The following is a 25271-nucleotide window of genomic DNA, read 5'->3' on the forward strand; positions in this document are numbered from 1 at the left end:
TGCCATGTAGACAGGTTCCTTTATCTGTGATTTAATTAATAGGTACATAATTCATACAGGTCATCGTAAATTTTACAATTTCTCTTAGAACTTAGATAATAGACCTGTTCGATAATTACAATGCCACTAAGCTTGGTCTAGTAACTGTACAGAACATCGTAAAAAATGTATTTGTTTATCCCATGCGGGACTTTGTTGACGCCTTTTCAAAAACTACTCCATTAAACAACTATTCATTAGAGAGGTATGACGTAAGGTCCAATGATGTCTGTGTTTTGATAATATGTTTTGTTATCCATAATAACAGGATCGCTAAATAAATTAATGGAAAAGATAACGAGATTTCTTTACTGAATATGGGATATATAGAATTATTGTATCAAATTTGTTATTAAAACTTGCGTCGTTAATATGGTATTCCAAACAGTTTTGAATTTATTACTTGAGCGCAAAATTCTGTTTTGATTGTATTCTATTTTGGGATTTATTATTTTTTTTGCAAATTGGATTTTTGTTTTTATAATATAATGCAAGTTCCTGATCCTATAATTATTATTGTTAACATAAATGTGAGAAAAATGATCTAAGTTTCCTAAGTCAAGTTAGTTGTTTTCTTCTAAATTCTAGATTGATTCATGTTTACTAAACAAGACGTGAAAATAGTAGTAGAAAATATCAAAAAGAGATTTATACAAATTCTGAACGGTGTTATAATGAATTTTTTGTGCAACAATTTTGTTTTAAGGCAAGATATTTTTTTTGCAACTTCCTTTTGTTTAACTATACATATTTTCTAATTACAGCGTCAAATGAAAACCAAAATAAATCAGATTTTCACGGATACATTGACGAAAGACTACTTGTTTGTTATTCACAATATTATATAATTCGGTAGCTTTTTGGTGAAATTTAAATTAATTTTGATGTCTATAATGTAATGCCAATCAAAACTTTGCTGGAATCTATAATAATATAATATCGGGTCAACAAAAACTTATTTATTCACAGAATGAAGTAAATGACGGACCATTTCAGCATATATTCCAGAACACAAGTTGTTCTTTGTTTTACTGTTGATTTTTTAATTTTAATTATTAATTTTCGTTATTTGCAAGCAAAATCGATTGGTTTTCTTTTCGTAAAGTTTTGTCGGTTTAGGGTTTAATTTCAAAATGGCTTTGGATTGCAACAAATTGAATTTCCATTTAGCAACACCAGCAGCTATAGTTACAGATTTGCATTAAGCCAACAACCTGAAATTGAGCCGTTAATTGATTATTAAGAATAATTTTTTGTTCGGCAAAAATAGAAGAAATTATACACATATGTAACAACAACGAATTCGGAAGAAAATATATCCCTAAGTGACTAGTTCAGGCAAGAATTTAAAAATACTACATATTATGCACCTTAAATTGTGCAAAGTCTGGTGAAATTCCATATAGTTGCAGTAAGTGGTTTTCGAAATGTTTGACCCGTTCCACATTTTTGACCTACAGTGTATCTGTTGTCTTTTCTAATCAAAGTAACAGGATTTAATAAAGTATTATTATAATAATTTTTATTAATATTATTATTTGAAAGTCTGCAATGCGCGATTCTGTATAGATAAAATTCGGCGTCAACAGCTCGTTTAAAAAACTAGTATTTACCGCACTTACAACGTAAATAACTTGCTACTATATTTTAATTAGTGCGATAATAAAAATAATATTAAACCGTCAAAAAAATACTACAGTTATTTAAAAACAGTCGTGTCAATTTCGTCTTTGCTCTTTGCCGCCTTACGTCAAGCGCCGCAACGGCGACGGCACGCATGCCCACCACTGTCACGCTCTCTCCACCACTGGACTCCGAACCCGAATCGATCGTAAGCCGAACTTCGCCGAGACTTTGACAGAACCTGTTCATTCAGTTCAGTTTAATAATAAAGGTAGTCAATAAAGTACTGTAGGTGTTCGCTCCAATGTAGCACAGGTGTTTAAAAAAAAGCTCGGTTTATTTCGCGTGATGTGCTTGAAGTATGAACCCAGCGGCGTGACCCTCATCGGTGGCCTCCAAGAATCGATTCTTTTTAATTCGTTTCTGTGAACAAATTATGTGAAAACGATGGATTCGGGTCTGGGAAGCGACGAGGACCGCAAAGGTCGTACTAAGGAACAGAAGCAGCTCAGGAACCAGCAGCTCCTGAGCGGGTGCTTCATCGACGCCGCCAGCCTCTCGGACGATGCGGAGGTCGCCGCCGACCAGCGGCGGCACGACGAACGCCGCCAAGGAGCCCTGATTTTCCAGTCGTCGATACCCCAGTTTTCCATGCTTCAGATGTCCGGCAACGAGGCCACCGACATCAGCGTCACCGTGCCCACTTATCCCGAAACCAGCACGCCCTACAACTCCATCGTGCATCTGGATGTCGAGGAGGAGGCCGCTAGGAAGTCGCCTTTGGGCTTCTACGTGGATCTGAACGAAATGCCGGATCCGCCGAAGACGCCGCCGTCGACGTCGGCCAAGAAGAACATTTTCTCGATGGTCATTGACTTTGAAGGGCCCAAGAAGGACAAGCCCACCAAGTTGAGCTCGTCGCTGATTTCGTACAAGAAGAACAAGCAGTCAAAACAGTTGAGTCTCACGACCAAGTACAATGGGAACAGTAGTCTCTCCTCGAGTGTTAGCTCTATTAGCTCAGTGGCGGGGCCAAGTAGGCAGGTTGATGAGATCGAGTTGGTTAATGACAAAGAAGAGCATGAGGCTCACTGCAATAACAACCATATGTCCTCATCGTCAAAGTCATCGAGTTCCAGCGAAAATTTTCCTTTGCAGAAAAGCGAGGACGAGGGTTGTGGCCAAGAAGAGCCCCCAGAAGATAAAGAGACTAAGGATGAGGATGAAATGGAAAAAGATACAGAGCAAAGTACGCATCAAGAGGAAAATCAATCAAAAGCTGAAGAAGTTAAAGAAAATAATACTCAGGTAAGTCGTATCAGTGAAAACAAAAACGCTACGATTTCTCGAAATATGTCTTCCAATTTTTATTTTTACGAAGTGGTGAGGGGGTAAGGTATCAGTCAAAAATTTTAGATAGCGTGATCAGGAATTATTGTAAACGAGACATCCTTCTAAATTAATATCCTTGTCTTTGGTAGATTCATAGATTCATACTGATAGATCCAATAAAATGACAAACACAAAAATGGCAGATACGAACGTAGGGTTTCAAGATGCGCCTTTTTATCCTGTCACACTCGCCGATGGCAACCACAAGCAAAAATGGGTCGTAAGTGCTTCTGTTCTGAATATCGATCCAATCTAGGTTGGTGTCAAGTTGAAAAAATCGATTCTGAACGGTCTCTTTTGTGTTGTCTTTACATGATTTGCAACAACCGAATATACATGTGAAGTTTCAGAAAATTTATTAACATACTGCAATAAAATGTTAATTCTGTCGCATTGATTTCGTTAATTTTTGTCACAATCTTTCGACTTAATTAGTTGACGTTATCAACGGAAATATGATAAATTGAGATCTTCAGATATGGCCACAGAAGATCTTGGAAGCTAGAGATTTTTTATACTTCGACTGATAAAATAATTTGCAAAAAAATTCACGTAACTACGCAGTTGTGGTTCTGGCTACATGTGCTGTGGCCCCATCTTGTTGAAAGTATCCCACCGCTAATTCGTCATCATGAATTTGATTTATAAAAATACCAACAAGTCTCGTTGTTATCGTGCAGCTGTGAGATGCATTATAAGAGACTGAATACATTTTAAATTTGGATGGATAGATATCTGTAAAAAAGGGACCCTAATATATGGCGTCAAAGCTCAAATTCAGTAAATATGTGGATTTTCACTGCTCTAAATTCGTAGATTTTGTGAGTTAATATAATAGGCAAAGGTTTAAATAATTTTTGAGTATTAATTGATAAGTACTATACTCTACTTGCTGCACCAAATGTTTTACAACTTTTGAAGGAGTCTCTTCCATTACCATTCTTACATTCTCAATGTTTTCTAGAGTTCTCTTGGATGTCGGCCTACCACTTTATTTTCTTTTTTCTAAATTTCTGGTTTCTCATAAATGAACCACACATTTTTAGGAAACTGTTCACAAAATTGCCAATCACCTTAAACAGTACAGTTCGATCACCAGCTACAAAGACAAAACAAACTCGCGGAGTCAATGTAAGAATTTGGGGTTAGGTCGTTTTGTGGCAGCGATTACAGTACTTTCTTTTTTAACTGTCACTCAGATTAATAAATCAACAAAAATATCACAAATTCATTTATTATTTATTTAAGTTTCTATCCACAACGTCGGATTAATAAAAAGTGCCGTTGCTTCAGGCACCACAATTATCTATAGCATTTCAGTAAAGCCATACATCTACATTTAAAAGGATAATTCGAATACAATCAATTCTGATCAGCCGATATAAAGGTCAATGGCGACTCGTCAGCTTTCTACAGTTTTCTTCTCTGTAGCGTGCAGACGCCGAGTAACTATATTAACTTGTGATAAATTGTTTTGTTTTTCCGGTGTTGAATAGAACTAGAAAGATTCGGACTGACAATACATAAATCAACGACAAGTTTCGTTGTGGTGGAATAATAATGAAACTTGTCGACTTACGTAATTTCAATCAGGCTCTTGCAGCCTTGTCCAATACCAGAAAAAGAAAAAAAATCATCATAACTGTAATAACTTCAAAAGACAAAAATAACCTTATACTGCTATATTACAAAAAGCCGAAAATTAACACTTTACAAAACGCTTTTCTACTTTAAGTTAAAATACAGTGAAAATAAACTAGCCAATTTTTGATGGCACACAGTTAAAGACATTGTAATAAAACCAATGACATTCGTTTCGTATCTTCTAAGATTTTTTAAATAACACTATTCCATGCCATTTAAGCACTGCATAAATCGAAAGTGGATAAATTAAATGTATATATTTTGAAAAATCAATTGAATGCCTCAAAAATTTGTCAATTATTTTTCTATTAAGACTGAAAGACCTTCTACTCAATTCTCAAACAAAAAGGATTAAGAACGGGTAGAGAAAAACGTCAAGGTATATATTTTTTAAACGATTCTGATAGACCGTTAAATTGCGTTTACAATCGTGATGCACAACACTTAGATATTTACTTCATTTTCAGTTGATAAAAAAAATAAAATTTATAAACATGAAAGTATAAATCCTATTTTTAAAAAACGGCGGTCTTTTGTAGCTATTTAGTAAACAAACTTTTTGCATCGAATATTAAACTCTAAAGATTTCAAAAAAAGTGCTTACATTACTCATATAGGAAATAAAAAAGGCACATTTTGATGTAATAAAGGCTAAAATTAATATTCGCCGCCTGCAGCCATGGGCCGAAAGCACTCGAATCGCTCGAGAAAGACGATGATCGTTCCCAATCGAAAATAAAATTTGTAGTTAAAGTTATTTCACGGTCGACAGAATTTCGTCCGATTTTCTAAGCAAATAAATAGTTGTTTAATCCAAATTATAAATATAAAGTAAATTTAAAAAATATTGCAATATAGTAGTTGAAAAAGTATAGTATTGTTGTGGGCATCACATTCCTTAAGAGCTGAACTTTTTAATTGTGTCCTGAATCTTTTACTTGTATGTCAATTTTTTTACTAATAAATGAAAGGACCCATTTAGTTTCACGTGCGTTTGTTATGTATTTGTTCAACATTTTTAGATGATTATTTCATTAATGTTATATTAAGCAGTTATTGATTTTACGTTTAGTCACGCAATTACAAAAGCGTAGATTACATCAAATATTTTGCGTGAATTAAAATTTTATCAGTGGTAAAACATTTCAAAATGTTCGCACATTCTTCTTTATTTTTGTTAATCTGCTCTCCACATGAGAGTATAAATTATAAACTTGTACCACATAATAAATCCATATTTCGAGTTTCGATATTCTACTTTTGTGCGTGTATTCCTAAAATACTCGTAAATTAACTAATTGTTGGCTGATTAGAATTAACTGAAATTGATTTTAGAATAATAAGTCAGTTGCAGTTTTTCTTTTGTAAAGATTTTGGATTTTATGAGCCTTGTATGTAAAATCTATGTACTTTCATTGTATGTATTATAATTAGAGAGCGGATTTCTGTCGGGCTAGACAAGGCCAAACTCGGTACGGCTCGTACGGGATGGGAATTCATTGCAGTTACCGGCTGCACTTCGTTTATTTGAGATTAGAATAACGCTGCTTCGTTGCACTCTGCTGTTAATTCCAGTTCTCATTTAGTTAGCCGTTTGATTAATAAATCGTTAATTGTATTTATGGAATCAAGTGACAATTAAATTCAGTGATTATCTATCACCCGCTACTGAGTCCCGGCGATGCAGCGCGTCCCCACTAAAATCGTGACGTAGCCCGACAGAAATCCGCTGTCTAATTATAATTTGTGAATAAAAAAATCTGCGTAAAAAAATGTGTTAGTTTAGTATTTTGCTCAAATATACTAAGTACGTATTTAAATATATCATGCAAAATTTTCTGTTTTTGAATAGCAGTGATAACCTGATAACACATAATAATGTATTTTTCAACAAGCCATTTACATTCTTTTTTCTTGTTTGAATTTGCTTTAAAGGTACATTGTGGATTTTTCTTAATTGTCATTCTTAAAAATATTGGAATTTATAACTAATTTAATATTTACCTAGAAGTAGAAAGTGGAGTTGAAATACGTCATTAATATCACTTTATGTTAAGTTTTTTTCAATTTGTGTTGACAAATATAATTTGTCAAAGAAAATAATTTTATAAGGGTTGACGCTGATGCTGAATATAAAACTATTTTTGAGTAAATTAGAATGGAAAATTATTTTTAAAAGTGGTTACAGGTTATAGTTATATGTTCAACAAAAGAGAGGGATATCTGAGCATTATTGAAACTAGAACTTAAAATAATTAATATTTTTCTGTAAGGGCATCTTTTAACATACAGCGATAAAATTTTCCTGCTTAATTACGTTACACTCTGTATAGTTGAATTAGCTGTTCTATTGTGCACTATGGATTACGTTTCTTAGAAAAATCATTAAGCCTTGTGATAATAGTTTTCAATTACGTTACGTTTCTTTAACATTAGTTCTTGGAAGTATTAACAATGTCAACAATGCATTTTTAATCAAACATTGTAAAACAATACTCCGTAAGTGAACTTACCGGAATACAAATCATCTTTGGCATCAAGTTACTCACGTACCTATCTATAAATATTTCATATGTAAATACGAGATTTTTAAATATGCAACGGAAATGTTATTCATCCTGCGTGTTTACTCACTGCTTCTATATCCATATCTACAGGTACACCGAGGCAGTAAATTTATCCTTCCTTTAAACGACTGTAATTTTTACAGCGAATTTGTGATCTTTTCCCCTATTTCATTGTTTATATTCAGCGGGGCATTGACACTGTGTTGTTTAGTGTTTCTCTCTCATTTAAATATGTAAATTACTTGTAACAAAGCGTTATTATTGAAATATAAAATTTCTTGCTTAATTTTTACACTGCAGCTTATCTCAGTTGCATAAATGATTCTCCTATCTGTGAACGATTATCCCGACAAAACAAAGCAAAATGTGCGTCGCGTTTATTCGATTATCTTTAATGCCTATTATTAAAGTATTTCAGAAAACTAATGCCTAGGTTTCGTGGATTTGTTATCGGTTTATTTAGGTACTGTTTTGCTTAAAAAATCAGGTCAGCAAAACTTGCTCAATCCGTCGAATAAACAAATAAACGGAAAATCATTGAATGTGTTCTCATTATTTGGCGCTTTTTGATCAGTCAACTGGAATAATTAGCTATTTGTTTATTTTGGTTGGGTCTTTTGGAAATTTTTGCTATGTATACAGTGTTTTTATAGCTTAAAATTAAAAAGAGAAAAGTTTAAACCATGTTCCGGTCCTATTCAACTTTGTTGACAATAAAATTATTACACTGTTAAAGAATATCGTATTTTATATAAGAAAAAAAAGTATTGCTTACATCGGGCGAGCAACATAATCCTTGGAAACGATTTAGCTTGTCGGTGACTAAATAAATGTCAAAAAATTGGTCGAAGGTTATTCCGATAGAACTTCCCTTGTCCCGGAAGTGTAGCCCAATAAATCCCGGGTATTTGAAAAATTATAAAAATGTCTTTACGATTTTTGTTTGTTGATGACTTCTGTAAAGTAAAAAGCAGTGGCGTAGATAACGGCAGCTTTTTTGACTTTTTTCAATTCTTCAATTTTTCATTTTTTCTTTGTTCAATTTCTCGATTTTGCGATTCTTCGATTTGAGTTTCTCGACTTTTCAATTTTTAATGTTTCAGTTGTTTGTTTTGTTTATTTTTTCAATTATTCAATTTTTCAATGTTTAGATTTTAAAATTTTTTCGTTTTTCAATTTTTCGATTGTTCAGGTTTTATAATTTTTTTGTTTTTCAATTTTTCGGTTTACAATTTTGCATTTTTTTTTGTTTCTTCAATTTGACGATCCTATTTTCTAACTTTTAAATGTTTTAATTTTTAGATTTTGCAATTTTTCGAAATATAATTTTTCGATTTGCAGTTTTTCGTTTCGGTTTTTTATTTTCTTAATTTTCTCAGTTGGTCGGTTTTTCAATGTTCTGATTTTATAATTTTTCTTCTTTCAATGTAAAATTTTTCAATTTTTGGATTTTTCAATTTTTCGTTTTTTCAGTTTTAGATTTTTCAGTTTTTGATTTCTTCAACTTTTGATTTGCAATTTTTAAAGTTTTCATTTTAAATATGTATCAAATGTTTATTACAATATTTAAATTTTTCACTTTTTCGATTTCTTCATATTGTAACGGTCCCAATAAATGCCCCGGGCGCCCACCAGAATAGCGCTCCGATCGCCACCCCCGTACAGACTCAAGCCTTATCTTATCCCCCCTAAGCTTTACCGGCGCACAGGAATGCTCAGTGCAAACCCACCCCAATAAAGGGAGCTGCATCAAAGTTTTTCCCCAGAGTTGGATTCCCACTCTCAGCTAAAAAACATTAAGCCCTTGCAGCGAGTTGGATACCCACTCCTAGGTCTTGTGTTTTTTCTGCGATTAATACTCAAAGTCTTAGGCCATTTACTTCCCGCCGGGTTGATCCGCGGACTCACTTCTCCTAAAGAGAGGGGTAATTGGCTGGACTATTACGAGTACGGAATCTACGTGTACGAATACGGAGTTTAAGTGTGCATTTACGACATTACCGTAGTATAGTTTCGCGATGGACTCATACCCGTGCGCGACGGACTGTTACCTGTGCGCGGCAGACTTTGACCTGTGTGCTGACGGACTCATCCCCGTGCGCGACGGACTCTACCTGGGCGGTTAACTTAAGTGTCTCTGTTTGGACTATATTGTACTAGTAGGCTTATATTATACCACCATCTGTATATATTTAAGTAATAATAAACATTCGTTACAACCGTTACAATATTTAATTGTTCAATTTTTCGATCTTTCGCTGTTATACTTTTTCTACTTTACAATTTTGACGATTCTATAATTTTTTGATTTTAGAATTTTTGGGTTGTCCAGTTTTTCGATTCGATTTGTTTTCTCTTCTTTCCAATTTTTCGATTCATTATTTGTTTCAATTTTCTGGATTTTTAGTTTTTCAATATTTCGATTTTTTTGTTTCTTCAGTTCTTCGAAATATTCGATTTTCCACTTTTTCGTGTTTGCAATTTTTCGTTTTTTCAATTTTTCAATTTTTTAGTTTTTCCATTTTTAATTTTTTGATTTTTCAACTTTTCGAATAAAAAAATGAAAAAATTGTAAAGTTAAAATTGATATAACAAAAAATGAAAAAAACAAAAAGTATAAAATAAAAACTTTGAAAAATTTAAAAATTAAAGAAACAAAACATTTGAGAAACTTAAAAATCGAAAAACTGTAAAATCAAAAAAACGAAATACATATTGGGAATTAAAAAAATCGCAAAATCGGAGAACTGAGAAATCAAGAAATTCCAAAATTGAAAAAAAAAAAATTAAAATTTGGAAAATCGGGGAAGTGAAAAACAAAGATTGAAAATTTGAAGAATTGAATAAACGAAAAATTATAAAATCGCCAGAAACATTAAAATAATAAAGGAAATAAAAAAACGAAAAATCGTGATATAAAATCAGGAAAATGAAAAATAAAGATCAAGAATTTGGAAAAATTGAGGAAACGAAAATTGAAAAATCTAAAAATGAGAAATTGTAATGTCGAAAACTTTCAAATCGAAACATTAAAGAAACAAAAACTGAAAAATTTGGAAGTCGAGAAATTGAAAAATTAAAAAAAATAAACTTGCAAAAACGAAAAATTGTGAAACAGAAACTTTGAAAAATAAAGAGAATACAAAAAATTGTGATATCAAAAAAATTGGTTGAATGTAAATAAATCCAGATTTTTCTAAAAAAAAAAACAAGTTTTTCCATTACAAAATTTTGTGATGACGTCATCAACATTTTTGCAAGGACACGTACTATATCAATATAGTTGCAGCATTGAGTCACAATATTTTACATATTTCAGAGAGGATTTATTCCACAAAATGTTATTATATAATTTTTTTTTCCAAAAAATCTGCCTATGTAATGCAAAACTCAACATGGATTTATATACCACAAGTGCAGGAGTATCATATTTTATAAAAATAAAAGCAAATTTACTATTATAAATTTTGGAGATGACGTCATCAAATTGTTGGTGGGGATGATTAGCCCAATTTTGGTTAACGTTTTACCAGCTACACGAAAGTCCTAACCTACCTACATACAAAATTTGGCAACAATCAGTCCAGTAGTTTCCAACATTATCTGTCTAATAAAAATCCGGAGAGACAAACGTACGGAAAATTCCTTCGTACTCTAGGGGTCATGATAATTCGAGAAAAGTTAAAGAATAGGGAGTCGGCCGATGGACCCGATTACAATACTTCCTTAGCCTAGGATCGCTAAGTAAAAATGACAAATGTAAAAGCAAAAATGGTGGATGTTTTTTAATGGAGATTTTTAATTAAATACCTGGGAAATTAAGTTGCAATAAATGCTGAAAATGTCGCTCATTTTGTCGTAAGCATATTATCATGAACTCTTCGTCTCAAGATCTCAGCATTATTGTTTATGTCGTTAATTTCTTCTATTATTCTCAAAAAAAAAAGTTGAAAAGGATTTTAATTTTTGCCTTTTTGAGTGTCTGGTTCAAATATTGTGGTTATAAAATTATATTTAATTTTGTTAAAAACTTTTCTAAGACATAGTTTTAGCATTGAACACATCATTTCAGATAAGACATCGATTCAGTTCCAACGATGACTCGATTACGAATTATGTTCCTCACCCGATAATAAAAATAATGTAGGTATTTAAACCTACGAGTAGAAGAATGCCAAATGTGTAAAAATTACAATTCGGAAGCCAGCATGGGAACACAGTGAAGTGAAAGAAAAATTGGAGGTTTGTTTTGTTACGTTCCCCCCACGAGAGTCAAATGCGAATGCTTAATTGTGATAATTTTTCTTAAAACGAATTTTAATTTAAAACACAACGTAGCCACTATATATTCCACAATGTATTCCTACAAAAGAAAACCAATTTGTTGTTGAAGATTTGAAACCAGTAATTATTGCATATTTTTTAAAACTCATTCAAGTTAAAGTAGTTTGGCAAAAATAAATTATTATTTAATCAGGAAAAATGTTTCACATTCTTCTAAGCATTTCAACAGATTCTGGGATATTAAAATCTGTTGAAATGCTTACAAGAATGTTTGACTGATAAAAGAATTGGGCCCAACATGTATTCTACATATCTAATAAATCAACGATATGCGCATATCTACTACATAGTGTGAAAGACCAAATTGAGGACAATATTCTTCGAATTGTATGTTTTTCTCTATTTCAAAGCTCTTCGCATGCGGTGTATTGACTTGGGACCGCAGCAGCCACACCAAGGGAATGTTTAAAATTCAAAGACGTGCCCAGCGACTGATGGCAGGAATCAGTTACAGAGACGATGTTAAATGGGTTTTTAGAGAAAAGGTACATTAACTTTTCCTTCATATTACGTTTATGTCGCATTTACATTATACATAATAAACTACGTGCTATAAATGTAATTCAGATATTCACTATAGGGCCAGAAATGCCACTGAAATAACCACTCGGAATTTGTAGTTTGTAATATTATAACAAAAATTAAAGAAGGTTAGTAAAACGTGGAGCCTTTTATAATTTTGATGATTTTTTTCAAAGCGCGCCTAATATTTTTGCCAATAACATCAGTAAAGATATAATTGTTATTATTAAATAGAAATTATAACTCTCGAAAAAAATTATCATTTTGTCGATTTTGTTATTTTAAACGTGTCTTAATTTTTTAGTGAATTTATCGTATATTTTTCGGTGACCGCGTGGCCTAATAAAACGGTGGTTAATTGTATATTTTGTTACTGTTTTCAAGATAAACATTTATAAAGTTGATCGTTAATTGGCATTTCTGCAGCTCATTTGGTTTATGTCAAGAATTTACTTGTCTGTCTAAATTCGCCGTAAAATAAAATTTACTGGGAATTTAAAAGTAACAAAAAGAACTGTGAAGTTACTGGGTCAGCAACATACTTTAAGCTTAAATTCGTATTGCCTCGTACTGAATTGTTTGAAATCCCACCGACTTTCCAATGAATTAGTTACGCATATAGACAACTAAAATTTTGGTTCCCTAGGTTGTAAATATTATAGAAGATCTGCTCTTTAAATAACTTCGTAGCAGAATCAGAACTCTAACGAGATCCGCTTATTTGTGATGATACTCGACAGGAAACGAAACCACGGTATAGTCCATTAACTAAGTTTATGCGCCTAATAATTAAATTTAAAACTTTTGAGGCCCAAATGCCCACGTAGCAAGTTTTTGTTATTTTTTACCACAAAAGTCGGACATCAAAACAGACGTCTGTACGTTAACATTTTATAATTCAAGTATGTCAAAAATTGGTGCACTGCATACACCAGACCGGAAGAAGAAAATTAACGGCTTGATGCAGAACCGCTTTTTGTACAGAATCGGAAGTTCCTATCTGTAATATCATAAGTACGGATAAATTTATCGAAAACTAGGATTTAATGATTCTGTTTGTATACCGCATATGGGAAATAAATGAAATAATGAGCAGTTGTATTAATGACAGAGGTACAATTCTATAAATACAATTCCTCAACAGAGAGTGGTGCTAATGAATTTTCAAAATTTAACCAATAAATGACAATCTGAAACTCGACTTTCTGGTTAGAGATTCATGTAAAAAAAACAAATACAATTATTTCAATGTGCAATGTTTTTCGATTTCTTACATCATGCATTCGCCAGTTTTCCATAACCTGTTAGCGATGAGCTAAATCCTGAAATATAACTTTTTATTTCATTAACCCGTGATGCAGATGACCTCCCGCGATAAATTTAAATAATGTGTTTTGATTAGGTGCGATAGAATATGGTCGAACCTATTGAATTGATGGGAAAACACGTTTAATGTTCAATTTTAAATTAAAAAGTATGCGAAAGGCTGTTATTTTTGCATAAATTGCTAATAGTAGGTAATTAATTTACCTTCTTTAAAAAGTAGGAAAGAATTTGAGTCCCGTTGCACACCTGTCGCTCGCAAAAAATTTCCTGCAAAAATAGTAGGTCGAATTGATTTAGCCAAAGATGTATTAGATTTTTTACGAAGGCGAATTATAGACTCAAGAAGAAATAAATGTTTAAACATGCCCGTAAAAGGAGTCCATGAGTAATGCTGTCAGGATTTGTTGGCCAAAATAATAAAGCAACAATCCTATGGACGTAATTTCAACAACGTAGTTAATGCTAGCTTAAAAGGACGACGTAATGTCAACCTACTTAGTAAAATTGCATTTAGTGTAAATATCATTTTGTACTCGCTAAATTGGACACCATTGTTTTACAAGAAAGGTAACTGAATAACGTCGTAAATTCCAAAGTACTTAGCGCATTAATCCAAAAGAATATGTAGGCTCTAGATAATGCAACTGCCTAGCGTTATAGTTACATATGTAATTTTAGAAAACTAGTCTCGTTTTTATTAAATTGGACTTAATCGCTTGTCAATCAATATCCGTCAAGTCCCCGACACAGAATTCATAGCCGTTTGCGAAGCTTTTAATGCTTGTGAAAGTTGTAATTTAGGAGGACGTAATATAAATAGACATCTACTTCAATTTGCCGCGAGCAGAGATAAATATTGATTAGATAAACATGATACATTTGGTGAAATCTGCAATTTGGACCTTGCAGTATTAAATTTGTCACTTAATTTTTGTGCGATATGAAGTTTATCTTTAATCTATAAACTTTCAATTAAAGTTGAAGTATGTTTACATTTTTATCAGAAAATCCATATACTTGTTGGACTTTCATGACTCATTCAGTGCATTGTAGGTCAAAAGATACGTAGCCAAATTTGCTCATTTACTACTTGTGTCTGGTGAAATTATAATTTTATTACTGTATGACTATTATGCCTAGTAAGTTACGGTAAATTGTGGGAATTCGTTTGGGAAAAAGAAATAATGAACGTTGAGAATAGCTTGAAGTAGCATTTAATGTGTAATGAGGAAGAGTAGTTTAGGTAATTATTTGCAGCAACCTTGTTATTTAAAAGATATTTGCAAAATTTAATTTTCGTAGATAACTCATTAGGTTTTATCTAATTGATATAACAAGAAGTATTGACAAAAGTTAAATCACAAGCCCTTGTTTGTTTTACAGACACCGTTCGCAATTATTTAAACAAGAGAAATGAAATTCTAACTGGGGAAATTTATGTTTTTTTTTAATCATTTTACGATCGGTTTCCGATTTATTGCCGATTTACGGCAATATGAATGAAATTTGCATCAGTAATGAATTGGTTAACGGAAAATTTATTGAAGTGTTATTTTGGCACGTCGTTGTACCTTAGAACGGGTCCATCGATCAATGTGATTGTGAATCTGTGTATTTTTACTGTTACTTTTTTTCTAGTGGAAATATTTTCTTCGGGTTATAATTTTACATAGTTTATTTTGTTGTAAAGCAGTTTTTGAAAAATGATTTTCAATGTTGTCTTCGATTAGTTAATATGTAGTTTTATATGCCGGCAAATTCTTTGAAAGGATGTGATTGGTGTATACTTTCAAACATTTATTACATCCGGTTTTAATTCACTTTCAATATTTTCAAAATCTCTGCCCTCAACTTTACTTAAACAAATATGTATTTGTATACAATTTTTCCACAAACTTTCAGTATGTGCTTTCGTTTAGTTTATCCACCAGATTCTAGCAATGAGAATAATTCAGTTTTAAGATCTAAATTGTTTACGGAAAAAACTCATAGAAAAGAAAAAAATATTAGAAATTTAACAGAAAAACAAAAGAAATAAAGAGAGGATATCAACGTAAAAGAGTGTATACCAAAGATGCGAACGAAGTACAACGAAAAAACGTTTCAAAGATTGAAGCAATACTTTGAAAGTCTAATGAACAAAGAGGTAACATAAAACAACCGACACAAGAGGAACATATAGAAGAAAATGTAAATACACCAGACACAGATACACCGGAGTTCAATAAAAATGCTGGAAGAAAGCCAACAACAACGGAAAATATAAAATATGGAGAAACAACATTTAGGAAAAAAATAACGACGTTAATAAAAAACGTATGGACACAAAAGAAGATGTCAAAAAACCTAAAAAAACGATTATTGTACCGTTATTAAAAAAGAGAGATATTGCAGATTGTACGTACCATTATCAAACATATAAAGTGATATACCAACATAATACCAAATAAGGGACCACATAAGACGACAAAGAGCTAACCAGTGCGAATTTCAGATGGGTAGATCTACGATAGACCAGATTTTTCTGCTGAAACAAAATGTTAACATAGCGATACGAATACAATTTGTCAACATACATGCTGTCGATAAACTTCAAGACTAAATCAACAGAGAAAAAAATTCTGAAAGTTTTGAAAACATTTTATATAAGTTAATTAAATTAGTAAACATGACACTAAAACAAATAGTAAGCATTGCCAGATTGGAGGATCGTGAAACCAGAGAATTTGGAGTAGTTAGAGGAGGTTATCAGAAATAGTAAAATCAATAAAATAAATAACACTGCACGAGAAACCATTTAGTCTTGGCGTATGGAGATCACAAAGTTTTGATCGCAAATAAATTAAAAGCACTGAATAGAGTAAGAATAGAGTTCATAAAGAAAGGAATAAAAATGGAACTAAATATCAACAAAATGAAAACGGAATATCTGCCACTAAAAAATAAAGATTATAATAACTTAAACACAATAACGAAAAATTATTATTATTTACAGAGGTGCATGTGTAAACAAAAAATACGAAAAAACACTAGAAATATACTTCAAACTTACAAGAATAAATAAATGTGCAGAAGTCGTACAAAAAATTATCAGATTCAGGTTTGCATGTATCTTGACGACTAAGATAAGAATTTACAAAACAGTAATAAAGTGGGGAGCGAAATACGGACATTGACAAAAAAAAAGAGCAAAAAGAATACAAATACAAAGGAAAACAAGTACTACGAGGAATGAAAAAACATACGAAGATCGAGAAAGAAGATTTAATATGGAAATAAATATACCATGTGGTAGGTAGTAGTAAAGTCGAGGAAATTACAATGCCTAGGAAAATAATCAGAGAAATAACGTGAAGAACATTAGAAGGTAGGAAAAATAGAGCGATTCGAAGAAAGGAATGGAGGAAAACTAATGGAAGACATTTAGGAGAAGAAAATCGCTAACTAGAGAGAGAAGGCAAAAAATGAAAAAAATTAAAAATGTATGGCTTGAACAAAGCTTCATATAAATATATTCATAACTGAATTTATCGTGGAGGTATTAAAAATATTTTTGACACATTTAATTTTAAGAAGACATAATTTTCAGTTTTTAATGTAATAGTAATAAAATCAGTAAAATTAGTCAAAAATAGATGCAAAGACATAAATAATCTCAAATATGCAATATTAGTCAAGTCATGTAGAAAAAGTTGAAATATGCTAAAATAAATTAGCGCCAGTCGTTTTTAATTACCTTAATTGATGCAAAACCTAATAGAGGATTTAATTTCCGTATTAATAATAATAATCGAGCATAATTAATATGTTCCAGACTTTAGAAAAAGTTTCGTAACGGGAATAAACCATAAAATAACATTGTCAATTATTAACTACTACTTTCTACAATAATTGTCGTCATATTCATGGATATAAAAGACACCTTGCAATAATACTCTCATTATTATCTCACATCACACATGAGTACCCTACAGTTGTCACTTATTAAGATATTTTGTCATTTATTTAATAGTTTTCCACGGATGTTTAGTTACTTATTTCACTACCATCCAGCGAAAAGTAGACTGAATGCATGATCATTTTCCTTTTCGGAATCCAATTCGTATTTCAGTTATATAATTTTTTTATGCAAGCTATTTCCTTCTCGCCCTTTTCTTCTTGTTTTTATTACTTTTACTGTGTACTCAAGATTAATAGTTAAGTGCCGATAGAGTAGTAAAAAAGACGATCAATGATAGCCATGGATTTTTGAAAGTTTGTCTTTGATCGTTGTCTTTTCAACCCAAATTTTCAACTGGACGGAAATCTGACAAGACAGAAATTCTATCAAAGACACATCTTCCATGGCTGTCTTAGATCGTACTTTGTAGTTTTCTCTCGATACAAACTTTTTGAAACCGTTGTCTTTGTAATGATTATAATGGTAATATTTATAATATTTCAGTGGTGATCTAGAAAAAAATAAAAAACGTGTTCAACCCCCTTTTTTTGAAGGATTTAAAACAGATGGTTAAAAAAATATTCTCTCAAAGTTGATATGTTAAAGAACCGATGCTGTGTTGTACTATTTATAGATTTAAAAAAAACTTAACTAACATGTAATTCAGCACATGTACGATTAAAGATCTTATTATTATGCTGATCTGCCATACCTATCCTTGATAAGATGACTAAGTAATCTATTCATTTATTACAAAAAAAAAAACAACAACAAAAATTGTAGTTCACGTGTAATAATAATGATGGTGTAATGCATATTGAATTATTTAATGATATACCCTTGGAATCATGACACGTAAAGTTATTAAACAATTTTAATTGAAAGCATTAAAGAATTATACTTTTTAGAGGTAATGGTGCTGCATTTAGACAATCGCATTAGAGCTGAACTCCAGAACCATACATCAGAATCGATTTAATTTTGAAACAGACGTTCTAGTTTCATCAAGGGTGTTACGCTTAACGTTGAAATTTTACATTGCATGGCAACGCCCCATAACACTCCCAGAGCTAGACAACAAACTAGAATAGGTTTTTTTTGTGTATTACTTGATAGGAAACACTCCCTGTACTATGTGTAAAATAATAAATTAATGTGCGATTTCACTAGTTAGCAACAGAGTACACAAACCAAAAACATTCTTTCACAATCTCAATTTATTTTGGTAAATATTGGAAGAACAGTTTGTTAAATTATGAGAATTTAATCCATATGAAGCATCCGTAGAGACAAAGTGGGTCGCCGATGTGTTGACGCTCAAAGTTGGCGAAAAGCCTGTAGGGGATGCTAACGCTCGGAAACTTTTGTTGAGTCAGGAGTCAGATCATTGAATTTTTTTTGACGTTTTAATTTTATTTGGGATACTGTCTTCGATATATCATTCGGCCGAAGTTGCAGAAGACCACCCCCCCCCCCCCCCCCCCCAAGTCTCTTTAAATGCGAAATTCTACCACCTTTATCGATTGGCAATGTAGCCGATGTTCGACGCAAACAATGTCCTGTGTTGATACCTGTATTGTGCATTTACTATTTCGATTACAACTTACGGTACTCTTTATACAGTTAAATTGCATCTGCTTTAGAACTTATAGTAAAAACACCCCATTGTCTTCGTATTATGTAATGTTATCTATTGTTAGAGAACATAACTCTTCGCTTCGGCATTCTCCGTTCAAAGCAAAAATTATAGCCACTTTGATGAAGAAGAATGAATTATTTGAAGCTTCGTGGAGAAACTTTAAAATATGTTCGGATGTTAAAACTTTTGACTTTCTGGCTTATTATCCTACATTTTCGTATATTTGTAAAGTGCTCTTAAAGATTGAATAATTCCACTACATTGAGGACGCTTTTAGACTTTTACTTTACAAAAAACCAAATGAGTAAGATCTATTTTAAAAATGTATACACTTTTTTCGTGTTCTTCATTCACGAAAGAATTCGTAACATTTCGCATATTTGTTTCGTGATTTAGCGGGAAGCAAATTAAAACTCATCTGCCGCTTCTGAAATATCTTCACTTTCAGATCCACCAAGTGTACAAAAATAGTATATTCTACTAGTAAAGAAAAGTGAGTTTTCTTTACTTGTAGAATTGTACTATTTCCACAGTAAGGAAATATATTATCTTTATTAAATAATTTTTATGTAGATACCGTTCGGACTATTGAGCTTAGTTTTCCAACTTTAAATCATTTGCCTGTACTTGTTGCTGAATTCGCATCACGATTGGTGATCCTCCAAAATATCGATGGATGTGCGTGAAGCATCCAATACGCATATATTTTCTTTAGTCTAAAACGAAAGTAAACACTGAGTCATGTCAAATCCGTTTTGGTAAAGCTTAACATTACACTATTTTTTAAGTCATATCTATTTAAAAAAATTTACATGTTCCAAATTAGTTAACGCCTACTAGAATAAATGGTAAATTTCCACAAGTACAAGGAATCGTGATTACAACTATGCTTGACAAACAAGACCCATGAATCAAGAATCCCACACGATGCGGTTTTGCATTAATGATCATCACTTTGACCCTCAACTAAAAAAGTAATCGTATTGTATTGATTTTTCAGGAACGGCCCCAGTTCGTGAAACTATCGGATCTAGAATGCCAGAAGCCAAGACTCGATTTAAATTTTACCCCCCGGATGAGCAAATCCATTCCAGAAAGCTCATGGGTGGAGAGTCCTCTTTTGATGTCAAGGTCGGCAGGCTACCGCAGTGCTCCGCACCCTCTGGAACCCGAATCTGGAGACCTGTCCGATTCTGGCAGTGCAACTGACACCAGTGCTTCTCAGCCAAGACGTTCGGTTCGACGCTTAGGGACCGATCTGCTGCGGATGTTTTTGGAAGAAATTGGACCAGATGTCACCGTCGAGGTCGACGGGCATAAACTCAAAGCACACAAATGTATTTTAGCGTCGAGATGCCAATATTTCGCAGCTTTATTAAGCGGGAATTGGTTGGAGGCTTCCGGAAATATTATTTCTTTGCAAGTTTGTATTTTCTTTATGCTTAGCGCAATTTTAATTAACTGCACACGTAGTTTTATGTACATGAGCATGTTAATTTGACTTTTTCTATTTAAAAATTTAATCGTTTGGAAATTTTGAGTGATTGGATGCATTTGCGGTGAAGTCTAGGAAGCAGAGATGGAGATAAAGGTATATCGATTTTGTAAGCGGATATTTTTGTAGAACGTGATGTAACGGTAACAATACACGATGCTTCGTAAAAGTAAAAGTTTTGAGAGTTGTCGCGTGACAGTAAATAGATCCTTTGTGAACATTTATTAAGAGCAATTAATTTGTATTCATAAACTGTGAAGTTCTGTCGGTTACCACATTTTACTATTTTCTATATTCGTGGACGAGTGGTTACGAAAAAAATACAAATGTATATTGATTACCTGAGACGGAGTAAATATCGTAACATATTTTATGGGCCAACTATTTATAACTTGTAAAATACCTGACATGCTAAATAACGATTGTTTATGAAATAAGTTTATTATACATGTATTGAAGCAAGCAGTTGTAAAAAAGAACCTGGTAATTTATACAAGATATGCTAGCTTAATGCAAATTGTTCTCTCCATACACACTTTGACGTAGAATTTCACCGGACAGTTACCTCCCGCTTCCACTTTTAAGTTCGTTACCGGATCTGAAACAACCACATAAAAGATAAAAAATCCGCAATTATTGAACATTCCAGATGTAAACTCTTTTTAAAAATTGATTTTTGTTAAAATTTGGAAATCGCAAAGTTTTTAAAACGTTCTTTTTCAGAAATGTAAAAAAATCTTTGATCTATTATAAAATAACTTGAACACCGCCCTGAGGAACATTCAAAATAACACTGAGTTTTTTTGATTTAAATAGAGGGGCTCACCTTATTAGATATTTAAACAATATTAATAGTGACAATGAGATTCAGAACTTGTAGCGGATTTTTTGCCAGTGGAACAGGTTGAAATATATACTTTTTGAGAATGAAAATATATATTTTTTGAAACTTCTTATAAGAAAATTAGGCTGTCTAATTATTAATTTTAAAGCCAAGATGATATTTTCCATCTGGGGAAAATTTAAAGATATTCTTAGTTATCAAATTGTGGGTATTCTTTTCGCAAAATTGTAAAAACACTTATTAATATTCAATGTGTACATACATAACAAAATAAGGTTATGTGCCTATTCTGCAACCATTCCAAATATGCAGACACAAAACTAGTTTAAATTGTAAAAACTCACATTTTATCACTAATTTAAACTTCAAACGTTATTTCTTACACTGTTATTAATATTATCTGCATTACTTTTTCGCCTTAATCTAAAAGACTAAACTGATCAGCGCATGATTGAAGAAATGTCGATTTTATGTATACCATCTGTACGGCGTTCAACCTAAAAAAGATTATGGCAGGGTTGTGGTTAAACATGACTGTGGTTGAAGGTGACGGCGCGGCGGTTTTATAAAGGTCTGGGACTTCTTTTTTGCATATAGAATGGGACAACTGTGCCTAATACACACTAAATAGATCGATTTATGTACAGAGATATTATTAAAAATATCGTTTATTGTCATTTTAACAACGTAATGTTCCTTAGTTGGACAAGATAACGATCGGAAACACATCCAACCTTGTAACGACTTGGTTTCTGGATGAGCAAAGAGAGATTATGCGTTCACCCTCAATCCAGTAGAAATGATATGGGATTAATGTTAATCATGCTGTTAGAGGCCAAACGTACAGTAATGTGGTAGAATTATTGGAAAAACATTGATTCCATTTCCATTGATAATTTAATGAGATCTACGCCAGATCTTGCTGTGGTTATTGAAACAAAGAGTTACTGGACCAAATATTGACTAATTTGGTTTTAGAGTCAATAAGTACGTGAAGAATGCGTCTTTTTACTTCCCAAGCGTAGGCTAATGAGTTATAGTAATCGAGGCCATCGGACGACTGACTAATATTTTCTCGATATGTTATGACCCCTAGAGTATGAAAAAATAGGTATCAGGTTTTCGTCTCTCTGCCAGCCTGCCCGCCGTCTGTGTCGATTTTTTTTAGACATATATTCTCCGAAATTACAGAACCGATTGTTGTCAAATTTTGGATGAGTATTATGAATATCATGCAGATTGTAAAACACTAATCAAACTTTGTCTAATCATCCCCACCAACAATGTGATGACGTCACCACAAAATTGTCTATAGTAAAATGGGTTTTAAATTGCATAAAATAACATATTCCTATATGTGCAATTTATGAATCAGTGTTGAATTTTACCCGAGACATCCAGGTTTTTGGAAAAAAAAAATCAAAATTGCTTGTAGAGGTGACCCAATAAAATTAATGAATGAGTCAATTTATTTTATTAGTTAAATCAAGAAGGGCTCACTCCATTTTCCTGAAAATTTGGGAATACAATACTATTATTATTATTATTAATATTACACTATACCTGTCCAAATTGATATACAGGGTTACTAAAATGTATGGATACAGCTAAATATTTCCAAAACGGTGATCAGGGTGCACAAGTAAAAGTATTACAATACTTCTTAATTTTTTTGTATTTCAGTTAAATGTGTCATTTTTACAATTATTATTGACTTGTATTTAATTCTTCTATCAACGCACAGTTGGCAATAATAATAATTAAATAATAGCTAAAGACAACATTTCTTAGGACAAATAAATTTCACATTTTCTAAATTGTATGAGTTCTGGTAAATCGTTAACGGAAATATTTAGCTATATCCATACTTTTTAGCATCTTTTTAATGTTGATACATATAATGGTACATTCAACAGCCATGCGTGTTTGTTGCTATAATTTTGGCCACTGCTGTTATGTACGAAATTAAACCGGCAGGTAAAGGAAACCTCCATCTTTTTTTTGTGGACCTCCCTGGGTTTGTTGACTGGAGGTTTGAGGTCGGGTGACCGGCGATTGCCGGCGGCGATAAAAATGATGTATTCTGTGATTTCAAGAAACGAAGCTAAAAATATACAAAAGAATATATGGCACAAAAAATACAGACATTATTTCAGTCAAATGGTTATAGTGAACGAAGTAGTGTTCTTTGAAAAAATAACATCCCAATTATAGTGTATGTTGTACTTAGTAAAGGCGATATATTAAATACGTTATACGCGTATTTTTGTCCACATCTTTTATTTACAAATCATTAAAGGAAACATTGTTAATAGTTGTTTCGGCAAGGAATATGAATAATACAACAATCTCCTTTTCCTACCAGTGTTTAGGAAAATGTTCATTTTATGTGAGACAATGTTAAAGCCAAGCTTTGGTAGTATCTTTAGAAAAGGTGTAGTGTGCAATTCACATGAACTACTCGTTGTTATTGAACACCAAACTTTCACTCTCATGGTAAATAAGTGTTAGTTCATGTGTAGTGTGAAATGAGAGAGTTTCGTATACTGGGTGTATCGGACACTAGAATTACTTAATGGATTTGAATTTAAACGTATTGTCCTTAACTCTAAAGAAAAAACAAAAGTAAGAGAGAATGGCATTAATATTTGTTCGGAAATTTGGTATTTAATATGTTGCCAATCACAGGAAAAAATGACACCATTATATTATATTATCAAGATGACAGATAAAATAATATAATTCGTCTAACTTAGCAGTTAGCGCACCGTCTGATGAACTTGCCGCTAAATGTAAACTGTTATCGTCGTATAATGTATATTTTTATATTTATTGAAAAATCAACTAAATATTAATGTTTCGTTTTTGTAACAAAATGAATGAGCTGAATCGTTCTGATGAGTATGATGTTTCTGTGTTCGCGTGTCAAATACCAGACTTAACTTATTTAAAGACAGTGAGCCAAACTCAAATGGAATCTAATTTCTGGATGTTCCTCACACATAGAGTTTTGTAAATGTGGTTCAATGAGTCATTGGTATTTTAAAAGTATTTGCTTCTTATGTAGGCATATGTGATAGAACACCTGAGCAAACTTTAGAACTGTTATAAATTACGAATACGAATTCACATTTAAACAGCACCAGTACAGTCAACTTAGACTTATGTGGTCAAAAATATGTGTTCATAACTTTAAGGAAAATTGTTTGATTAAAAAACCTTACATACAACGTGGCACACTGTTCATCATTGCTTAAACGCTGCTACAAGAAATTACAGTTCTAAAAAAAAGTTATTTTTGAAACAAGAACATGTTCCTACTCGTAGTTTTTTTTTATTAAGACCCATCACTTATTTTTAATTAAACACTTTATAATTATTGTTTCTGCATTAAAAAATGAAATGAATTGTAGTACATAACATGATTGGTGGAGTATCACTACCGGTATTTATTTTTCATGTAGGAAATAGTGTATCATGAAAAAGAACTTTGTTATCAAATTTTATGTAAATAAGTGTTACAACTTTTGCTGTTTAGCCATTCATGCATAAAAAAATTATGTTTAATAAATTTTATTAGACCAATAACCTTTCTCAAACTTGTGTTCGAGTTAAATATTTATTTAATTAAAAGTAAAATTGCATGTTTATTAACCAGGATGTGTTACTTGTGTTAAAGAAAGTGCAAATATAAAAATTGTAGGGTCAATATTGACACATTTCACTAATGTGATGTACAACAGTTCCTTGTTTATGTTTTTAATTAGAACATGAATAAAAAATACATTAATGCACGCAAAAATTAAACAGGTTAAATTCAATTAACCACATATGCATGACATAGATTAGTGAATTTGTTTCATTTTTCGTAGATTTATAATCTGCAAAATTTGAAA

At 32.1% G+C, this 25271-nt stretch overlaps 1 protein-coding gene across 1 annotated transcript in view; it reads left to right on the forward strand.

Annotated features, from left to right (window-relative positions):
- Positions 1-1911: 1911 nt before the first annotated feature.
- LOC135135184 (uncharacterized) overlaps positions 1912-25271 on the forward strand; it is a 42761-nt gene continuing 19401 nt past the window's right edge. Inside the window, exons 1-2 of the mRNA XM_064064187.1 lie at positions 1912-2970; positions 20037-20459. Of these exons, the coding sequence (XP_063920257.1) occupies positions 2110-2970; positions 20037-20459 (1284 nt within the window). The 5' untranslated portion in view covers positions 1912-2109. The remainder of the gene's footprint in view (positions 2971-20036; positions 20460-25271) is intronic.

The sequence above is a fragment of the Zophobas morio genome, unplaced genomic scaffold (assembly GCF_036711695.1).
Source record: "Zophobas morio isolate AGI-343-1 ecotype UQ-CSIRO unplaced genomic scaffold, CSIRO_AGI_Zmor_V1 ptg000024l, whole genome shotgun sequence".
NCBI classification, from domain to species: domain Eukaryota; kingdom Metazoa; phylum Arthropoda; class Insecta; order Coleoptera; family Tenebrionidae; genus Zophobas; species Zophobas morio.